The 10,286-nt window shown below is 34.0% G+C and overlaps 1 protein-coding gene across 1 annotated transcript; it reads left to right on the top strand.

Annotated features, from left to right (window-relative positions):
* The first annotated feature begins 657 nt into the window (after nt 1-657).
* Nucleotides 658-9,649, top strand: LOC131536699 (gastrula zinc finger protein XlCGF8.2DB-like). The gene is made up of 3 exons (XM_058769745.1): nt 658-735; nt 3,783-3,867; nt 7,801-9,649. The coding sequence occupies exons 2-3, from the start codon at nt 3,783-3,785 to the stop codon at nt 8,706-8,708; spliced, it is 993 nt and encodes a 330-aa protein (XP_058625728.1). The 5' UTR covers nt 658-735; the 3' UTR covers nt 8,709-9,649.
* Nucleotides 9,650-10,286: the final 637 nt, after the last annotated feature.

Below are 10,286 nucleotides of genomic sequence, written 5' to 3'. Positions count from 1 at the left end.
AGCCTATTTCATCTTGCAGTGATCACGGTGATCGGTTCTGCACAGATTCTGCAGCAAAAAAGATAATTTATTTAAAGATAATTTATTAAAAATAAAAGCATTCCCCAATTATGTTATTATATTCCCCATTTATAAGCATACAAATGTAGACTTTTAGTATTTTCTTTAATATTGTCCAAAACACTGCAATACATTATTAGAAACTCTGTAATATAAGTACTGTAATAACATCTGAATTTAATACGCGCAAAAACAATGTGTGTGTGTGTTTATGATTCATTTATAAAGTCAAACTGATAACAACTCATTACCTAGTTATTTTTGTGTTTGAATAATCTGAGGCCCTAATAAAGATTGAATTTTATTGACAAAGCTTGCTATAAATGTTTTTTTTTTTTTTTTAACCTTACCGTTTTGCCCTTTAGAGATAATCTTAAATGATGTGCTGCACAATCTTTCATTAGCAGTTATTTTCAGCACACAACTAGATAAAATGTCTTTAATTATGTATTTCAAAAAGAATAAAACTCTGAATACATGTTTTATTTTTTGAATGGTTTACTTTTGTAAATTTCCCAGCACTTCTGACATTTGCGCTTGAAATTATATATAATTTAAATTAGAAACTACAACAAAACAGAAAATTGTGTTTGAGCAGGACTTTTATTTTGGTGTGGCGGTGTGACGTCATAAGGCTGCGCCGCGCGCCTGCATCTGTGATTCTGCCGAAGAAAGGTTTGCTTTTAACTTTCAAAGTGTTTAAGTCAGTGCTAACGATGTAGAATGGCTTAATTGTTTTTTTAAACTGTAAGTCTGTAATGCTTCATCTAAGGTTAGTGCACGTTATTTGTGAGAGTAAAGCGCATCAGTAACTGAGTAAAAGAAAAGCTTCTCATTTCTCTCCTGATATCATGAATCATTTAATAGTGAATAAGCATTCAGTTACTGTGGCAAACAGTGATGGAGAATCTTGTGAAAGAAACACTAGAGCGTTTTCATCTGAGTATAGATTCCAGTTGCTCTTTCTGTGAAAAAGAAACCATACACATGTTCCTCTGTTCTTCTCTCTTCTGGCATGAGATGAACATTCAAAATAGCCCTGAACCAATTAACAGTTTTACTTCACTTAAAACAAACAAACATTTTTTTTTACATATCTACCAGTGTACATGGTCATGGTGACTCAAAACCCTTTGCCCATTTTCAAAAAGCCCTTGAGAAAAACAAAAACGATCAAATAAATAAATACAAGTTGCAAAATGATTGTAATTACAACTTGTGAAGTTTTCTGAGAGCTACGGCTCGGCACCTCATGCAGAACCAGGAACCTGGCGGCGCTTCCAGAACTAAAACATAGTGACGGGGAAATTACATTTTTCAAAGCACCGAGGTTTTTTCCTCAACTGTACCGTAAAAAGGTTAATTACTCGAAGCTTTTCATCACATCTTGTGGTCAAAGGTGGAAAAAGGTGCCTTTGCGCCCCTGATTTTAGGACCGTTTCATATAATAAACCAATTTGTGCTGAGAAAACATATAAAGAAAATAATAACAACTACATTTACTTACACAGAGTATGAATAAATGAATCTATGAATAAATTTATGAAAGTATAAGCATGGTTCATGTAGGTCTATATGATCAAAATAAATGATAAATACTGTTAATTTGATTATTAATTAGTATTGCTTGTGAAGCGGGGATTAATACACACTGAACATGCACAAAACTACACATGTAAATATTTATTAGTATTATAATTTAATCTTAACGAAGAAGTGAATGACGCTTGAAATCTGTGCAAGGGATTTGCGTTTTTTGAAACCGAATACGAAGCAGTCACGTGGTTGTGTGCGAAAACGAAATCAAAAATCAAAATATAGGCTAAAACTGACTGTATTTAATGTATATTGTGCCCAAGATTTAATGACATTGTTTTAAGATATATGAAAACATTTTAACATAGTTGCTACTTGCGCATTCAGTTGATCAGCAGTTTCTAGCCGTGCAGCCTTTCTCTCTGGTTTTATGACAACTGTCCTTTTACGGTTATTAACATTAAAACGTTACAATCTAAAATTACTCTTTAAAGCACTAAATTAAAAATGAAATAAATGAATAAAAAACAGACTACATTATAACTGGTAAGAGGAATACACATGAACTCATTTGAGCTAGTATTAGCTAGCTTACATTTGATTTAGAAGTTAATAAAAATTCACTTAAATGTAGGTTTAAATTCCTACGCGTCACATTTAATGTCCAACAACAAATAATTTAGCAAAATGTATAAAATTACTGTGCTATTGTGCTCACTCCTGACAGCAAAATGGAAATTGCATGACTTTCTAACATGTACAGATGAAGAATATACCTGACGTGTCAGTTATACACTGAGGAAAACATAACGTCTCAAAATGCATTAAACAGCACAAATATATTCGCTGTTTGCCGTTGTGGATCGATTGATCCACGATCGACATTAAGGGCTGTTTAAGAATAAGTGTGCACATCAAATTATCCTGACTCACTGAACCTGGATCAAATTAGTGAGATTGCGTGAACTTAAATTGTTGATTATGGAACCCCTTTAGTCCTGATTGATTTGTAAGGTTATTTCAAGTCAGGTTTTGGACTTTAAACCCCTTTAATCTCCTTTGCTGCTAAAAACTGCCACAAGAACAACATAGCTTTTACAAACCAACTGCAAAAAGTAATTTAACTGTAATCTATAGATCAGTCAGTACCTAAACAAATGCATATGAAGTCTGTGTGTGTTTTTTATTTTTTTGATAATCAGCTCGTTTAAGTCCATTAACTCTCATTCTGATCGATTCCCTTAGCAGTGCACTGACTACTATGGCAAGCCGTTTTGACTTTTATTCATTCTCAGGATATGACTTCTTGATATCAACAATTAAATTTTCACTAGTTAAAATGTTAATTCTTGATATCAGGAATTAGATTTCCACTAGTTAAAATGCTAATTGTTGATATCAAGAATTAAATTGTTGATATCTGTAATTGTATTTTCACTAGTTAAATGTCACCATAGGCTTCCATTCAAAATCAATTGTTGATATCAAGAATTAACTTCTTACTAGTTGAAATTCCAATTTCACATATCAGAAATACAATTCTTACTAGTAAAAATGTTTATTCTTGATATCAACAATTTAATTCTTGATATCAACAATTTAATTTCTGATATCAACAATTTAATTCTTGATATCAACAATATCAAGAATTAAATTGTTGATATCAAAAATTACCCTCCCAATTGTTGATATCAGAAATACATTTTCAGATATCAGAAATGAACATGGTCACTAGTGACAATTAAACTGTTGATATCAAGAATTAAATTGTTGATATCAAGAACTAAATTGTTGATATTGTATTTCTGATATGTGAAATTGGAATTTCAACTAGTAAGAAGTTAATTCTTGATATCAACAATTGATTTTGAATGGAAGCCTATGGTGACATTTAACTAGTGAAAATACAATTACAGATATCAACAATTTAATTCTTGATATCAACAATTAGCATTTTAACTAGTGAAAATGTAATTGTTGATATCAAGAATTAACATTGTTACTAGTGGAAATGCAATTGCTGATATCAAAAATGGCCATTTTAACTAGTGAAAATTTAATTGTTGATATCAAGAAGTCATATCCTGAGAATGAATAAAAGTCAAAACGGCTTGCCATATGACTACTGAACTAGGGAGCTGATTGATTTGAGTTGTTGTTTTTTGTTCATTCACACTATTATAAAGATGCCGTTTATTAAAGAGGAGAGTGAAGACGTGAAGATTGAAGAAACATTCAGAGTGAAGAAAGAAGATACTGAGGAACAAACAGGTGGGATTTCATTCTGATTTGATCCTTATTAAAATGTCAGGCTCTACAGAAATGAATGATATTTATGAAGAATGTCATGTAAGTTTCATCATTTAAATGTTGTTTTTTTTTTTTTTTATATGGATACTCATGTGTACAGACATATTGAGGTCACATGACTAGACACCAGGGGTGTGACACACAGCAGCCACAATAGCACTTATGTTTTATTTATTTTTTCCTTTTTATTCAAAACATTCCCAACACTCCCAAGTATATTATGAAATATCTCGATTGTCACCTGGATTATGATGGTCAAAGTAGCCTATAAAGTAGTCTAATAACTATGCATAAAAGTAGGGTTGCAAAAAGTGGGAAAATTTCCTGTAAATTTCGGAAATATTCCAGAAATTTTGGAAACTTTCCAGGATTTTTTGGAATATTCCAGGGATTTTTGGAAAGTTTCCGGAAATTTACCGGAAATTTTCCACCCCTTTGCAACCCTACATAAAAGTAAGTTTTAAGTTTTCTTAAGTAACAGATAGGGTGTCATGCCATACCATATTTTTAATACGACTGACTTTAAATTTAATGTGAATATTAAAAACATAAGTTAGGCTACTTATCATAACAATTTCACTGTACAAAAAGAGAGCAAAGAACACTTATATTATCAGAGAGATTTGTTACTGACAGTCTAGAGTCAAGCACTCTCAAAAACTCCCATTAAAATAACTGAAGCTGTTTACACTGTGAAATGAATATCTTACTTACAGATTCATACACGCATCTGCACTTTGTTGTTTGTAACGAGAGAATTCGCCAGAAAGAGGTTTTCAGTCAGCGAGCGAGTGAAGAAAACACCGGCATTTTAGCGATGTCTCATCCGAACGCCTCTGATTGGTCATTGCATTCATAAGCGCAACAGCATCGTGTGTGATTGGTTTAATGCGCAGTGCTGTAAAAACTCGTAAAACTGTAAAAAATTTAATTCAGCAGATGATATGATGCGCTGAACTATTTAATCACGCTGGTGTGATTTGTATCAAATATAGAAAATATTAATCTGCTATTTTTTTGTCTTTTGGAAGCTGCATTCAAAATCCACTTGGCTCAAAAGTCTGAGGGGGCACGTGCCCTCTCACTTTGAATGGGCATGACGCCTCTGCTAGACAAATACCATTGTTTCCCATAAATTGATTTATTTGTGGCGGCCTGCCACAATTTCCCCCGGGGAGAGTGCTGCCACACATAGAGTATAACTCTGTGTGGAAACACTGCAAATACTAATGCTGCCTTCAAGCGCAGCTGAGAAACTCCTACTTCCATCTGTTATTATGTCATGCATTAAATAAAAATAATAAACCTAATTAATAACTTAAATGATAGTACATAGGAACCTCGCTGTTAACTGCCCAATATCAACTTCTGAACTGAAAACAGTGACAACTATTCATTAGGGGTGTGCGATATATAGTCTGTGATACAGATATCAGTATTCAGTGTTTTATGTTTAAAATATTATTTATGCATTTGTAACTGCAGTTTAAAGCATTCCATGTCCCTCCGAGCTGCAGTAAATCACTGTGTAAATACATCTAAATGCCACTTCAGATGCAACTTCTGCAAAGATTAATTTAGTTGATAACGATTTCATTTTTGTTAACAGCCTAAATGTAGTCTTGTTCTAATTGACTGATTAAATGTAAGAATTTGATTCAAAAGATGCACACTTTTAGAAAAAAATTATTTATAAAGGTAAAAATGCCCATAAAAGGTAAAAATCAATTGAAACTTATTGCAAAAGATTCATTTCTATTACTGATGTGAACTGACCACCACACAAAATACGAAGAATATCAAAAATTTAGAGTCAGCTGTCCACGGTAATCCTTAAAATGTCAGCACAACACACTGCAGAATATCATCTAATTATTGTTATCGAAAAAATCCCAGAAAATATTAAGATATCATTTTGTCAGTATCGCACATCCCTGATATTCATTCACTTAACTATGCAAGTAACAACAAAAAAGATGGATTTGTTGAAGTAATTTTTGTCTTATCCTCAAAAAAAATCTTTAGTGTTCACTGTATAAATTAATAATAGATTAATCTTCGTTGCACAGATACTATTTAAACTAAACTGAGCTTGACAATGACATCTCTGAATTCAATAATGAAATGCCTTTAACTGAAAATTGAGTGTTTAATCATATCATTATACATTACTGACACTCTATCCTCCAATTTGATACTGTTAAGTGCTTTGACACAATCTGTCGCAGTGTAATCCAGCGGTCTGTTGGACCACTCCTCCCTCACTGCCCCAACAGCTCTTTGAATGCCTGTGTTCTTTAAAGCAGCATTAATATACTGGTCCACCCATGTTTCTCCTCTATTAATTTTGCAGCAGCCACAGTGTTCTCACCATTGTCATGTACGATGGCAGTAATTTTCTCAAAAGGGATTTTAAATTTGACTGCTATTACTTCCAACCACTCTGCAATGTTGGTTGAGGTATGTCTGTCTTCGAGTGGCATGATAGTAAGGTAGACAGACATCGTCTTCCAGTCATTCCCAATGTATAGTCACACCAGGTGTATTTGTAGCAATAGCCAACAATACATTGTATGGGTCAAAAGTATATATATATATATATATTTATTTTATTTTTTTTTTATGCCAAAAATCAGTAGGATATTAAGTAAAGATCATGTTCCATGAAGATATTTTGTAAATTTCCTACTGTAAATGTATCAAAACTAAAGTTTTGATTAGTAATTTGCATTGCTAAGAATTTGGACAACTTCAAAGGCGATTTCTTCAATAACAAACCATACATCAATGGAAAGCTTATTTATTCAGCTTTCAGATGATGTATAAATCTTAATTTTAAAAAATTGCCCCACCTATAAATTACAGCTACATAAATTGCGTGTCCAGGAAAGCAGTGGAATATTCTGTATTCCCTTCTCAGGTTTGGCTCCACTGTATTGCATAAATAAATAAATAAAAATTGATTAAAAGGCCATATATATTGCCTAACAATATATATTCAATTAACGTGTGTCCACCAAAGCGTTTGTAGCCAGCTGGAAAAAATGGCAGGCGCTCTTCTAAAAACAGCCAGCTGGTGGCGCTTGAAAATGCTTTGGTGGCACAGTATTTTTTCCCCAGCTGAGACGCATGCTATGTTTCATGATAGTAACAAATTATTACTTTATGTTCTGAAGAAAATTACTGAAAATTAAGTAACCAGCATAACTTCTCCATTGTTGTTCGAGTGTTGTACAAGTAGGATGGTTGGTTGGTGTAGTATTTGTGTAGTATAGAATTAGTATTTTAAAAAGTGACCGTGACGAGCACTGCATTTTATCCAAAGTTATACAGTTACAAAAAAAAGACAGGGCAAACGAACTTGCGAAATATTGTTATAGTAATGTATCAAAATTCAGTGACATTAGTTTGCCGAAAAGAACACAATGTTTTACGCACCATTTACATGTGGTAGGGAGCAGGTGTACATTTCTTTCATACCAACTAACATTTTGAAAATATAAATACTTTCATGAATTCGAAAGTTTACGTCAGAATGGCTTTACGAACGGTTTACACACAAAAAAATTGTTCTATACTTGTGTTTGATTAAACGGTAGCTGCTAAGGTAGCAGTTGGATAGATAAGACCTAAACCATGCTAATGCTTGTTCACAAAATTGGCAATACAATTCTTATGCTGTCCAAAAGAAGGTTGTGCTGGAAAATAAACCAGCTGTCCTTTGGTCAAGCTCTGTTTCACAAGGTTTGATAACTGCCAGGTTGAAAGTTTGAAAGCAAAGAGTTTCTGAGAATACAGAAAACTCCTTTTTCAGTAAATTTTGATGCCTCATCTTGGTTTTGATGTTTGTGCCATTAAACTGGTTTTTGTATTTGTTTTGTTTTTTCACTTCAGACCTGATTGAGGAGAGTCAAGAGCTGAAGGATATGAAAGAGAAAGAACAGAATGAGAAAGATCATGATTTCAAAATTGGAGAAAAATCCGCACAGACTAAAACGTGCTCCTCTCAAAAAAGAGACATCGCTTTCACCTGCAAACAATGTGGAGAGAGTTTCACTCTTGAAGAAAACCTTAAAATTCACACGAGAGTTCACACTGGAGAAAAGCCTTACACCTGTCAACAGTGTGGAAAGAGTTTCGCTCAAAAAAGATACCTTGCAGTCCACATGAGAAGTCACACCGGAGAAAAGCCTTACACTTGCTCTCAGTGTGGACAGAGTTTTGCACATAAAGGCAACCTTAATTCCCACATGAGAACTCACAGTGCAGAGAAGTCCTTCACCTGCCAACAGTGTGGAAATAATTTCCCTCAAAAACAAAACCTTGAAGTCCACATGAGGATTCACACTGGAGAGAGACATTTTATCTGTGAACAGTGTGGAAAGAGTTTCATTCGAAAAGGAGTCCTTGAAGTCCACATGAGACTTCACTCTGGAGAAAAGCCTTACATGTGCACTCAGTGTGGAAAGAGTTTTACCCATAAAAACACCTTTAATTACCACATGAGAATACACACAGGAGAGAAGCTGTTCACATGTGATCAATGTGGAAAGAGCTTCACGACAGAACTAAGCCGTAGATACCACATGACCATTCACACCGGAGAGAAACAGTTCATATGTGGTCAGTGTGGAAAAAGTTTCGCACGTAAAGTAGGCCTAAATTACCACATGAGAATTCACTCAGGAGAGAACTGTTTTATATGTCAACTATGTGGAAAGAGTTTTAGTCATAAATATAGCCTCAAAACTCACATGAGAGTTCACACTGAAGAGAATTCCTTCACCTGCAAATCTGAGTGAACGTTCACACTGCTGCTGAGTGTGGGCCAAATCTGATTGTACACATTCATGACCACTTCTTTTATTTCTTCTTAATCTTCTTTTACTTCTTAGATATTGACAACTTTGATTCAAAATATTAGTTAAACTAATGTCATGCTGCGAAATGCTACAGTGCAATTGAATGATAATATAAATATCAAATAAATAAAATGACAAACTGAATGAAAGAAAGAATATTACACTGCATTTTCTGATTCGTCTTTAGTGAGATAATGTTTTTAAATCACGACTTAAACGTGTCAACTGTAAACCCCTCAAAGATCCAAATATAGAAAAAAAAATCACCTTTTAAATGTAGGAGGCCTCTAATGCCGAAATAAATGGGTTTTTAAATTTTTTACTGTTTAGTCAGAGAAATGTAATACTGTATTGCAATGTCTTAGGTAGCAGAATTTCAATGATTTTATTCCCTGTATGAATAGATAGAGGACATGTAGGAATGTAGAGGACATGGTTCTGTAACCCCTTAACAATAGTCCATGTATGTATACACACTAATAATTTCACAATAATTATAAAATTATTCAAATTTTATATGAACAAAAAAATATATGTTCAGATTATATTTACAGTGCACATTGCACTGAATATGATTGCACACAATTTCGCTGTACTTTTGTTTAATGACAGTAAATTGATTCTGATATTCAACACAAATTTACTATTAAAAGGGTGGTTATCAAATCAGCTGATAAAACTTTAACAATTTTAACAAAGTCCTGCAGAGCAGATGTTCACTGGTCAAATTTTAAACATGGATAAGGAAATGTTAAATTTTTTGATATTCCTTATTAATATTACATTGAGAAGTACATTGTAGCAACATAATTCTGTCATAATTTCTTCAAGTTAAACCTACGGTGATGCATTGCTGCCACACATTTTTTCCACTCAATAGACCTATCGGTAAGCCCCTCCCCTTGATGGCAGTCGAGTATCAGTTGCACGGGGAGCGTAACTCAGACATCTGTAGGTTTCATAGCCATAGAGAAACATTCGAAGCTTGCATCGGTTTTATGGGGTTTATGCTTCAAAAATGGAAAAACGATGTGCCTGGGGTACCTGTAACACTGATTCCAGGTATCCTGAGAGGATGGGCAATGGAATTGACTTTATCCTATATCCTAAACCCAAACAAAAAGGAGAAAAATAAGCATTCACCCCCAATCCCAATGAAGACAAAAATGTTAATTTTCTGGTTGTCATACTCTCATTAAGTTACAATTTTCACCTGCATCAGCTCCATGTCAACACGGAGTTTTGGATTTTTCATTTTGGATTTGGATTTTTAGACAAGGTAGGTTTCTGAATTGTGTTAATGCAAACTGCAGACAGGTTTGTAAATTAAATGGCACACAGGGGGGGTCAAACTCTGTTCCTGGAGGGCCACAGCCCTGTAGAGTTTAGATTCAAGCCTAACTAAATGCGCCTGATCCAGCTAATCATGTCCTTCAGGCTTATTTGAAAACTAGGTATGTGTGTTGGAGCAGGGTTGGAACTAAACTCTGCAGGATTGCGGCCCTCCAGGAACTGAGT

Source organism: Onychostoma macrolepis, chromosome 03 (genome assembly GCF_012432095.1).
Source record: "Onychostoma macrolepis isolate SWU-2019 chromosome 03, ASM1243209v1, whole genome shotgun sequence".
NCBI classification, from domain to species: Eukaryota; Metazoa; Chordata; class Actinopteri; order Cypriniformes; family Cyprinidae; genus Onychostoma; species Onychostoma macrolepis.
The sequence above is the reverse complement of the archived record's forward strand: the minus strand, read 5'-3'. Positions and strand labels throughout refer to the sequence as shown.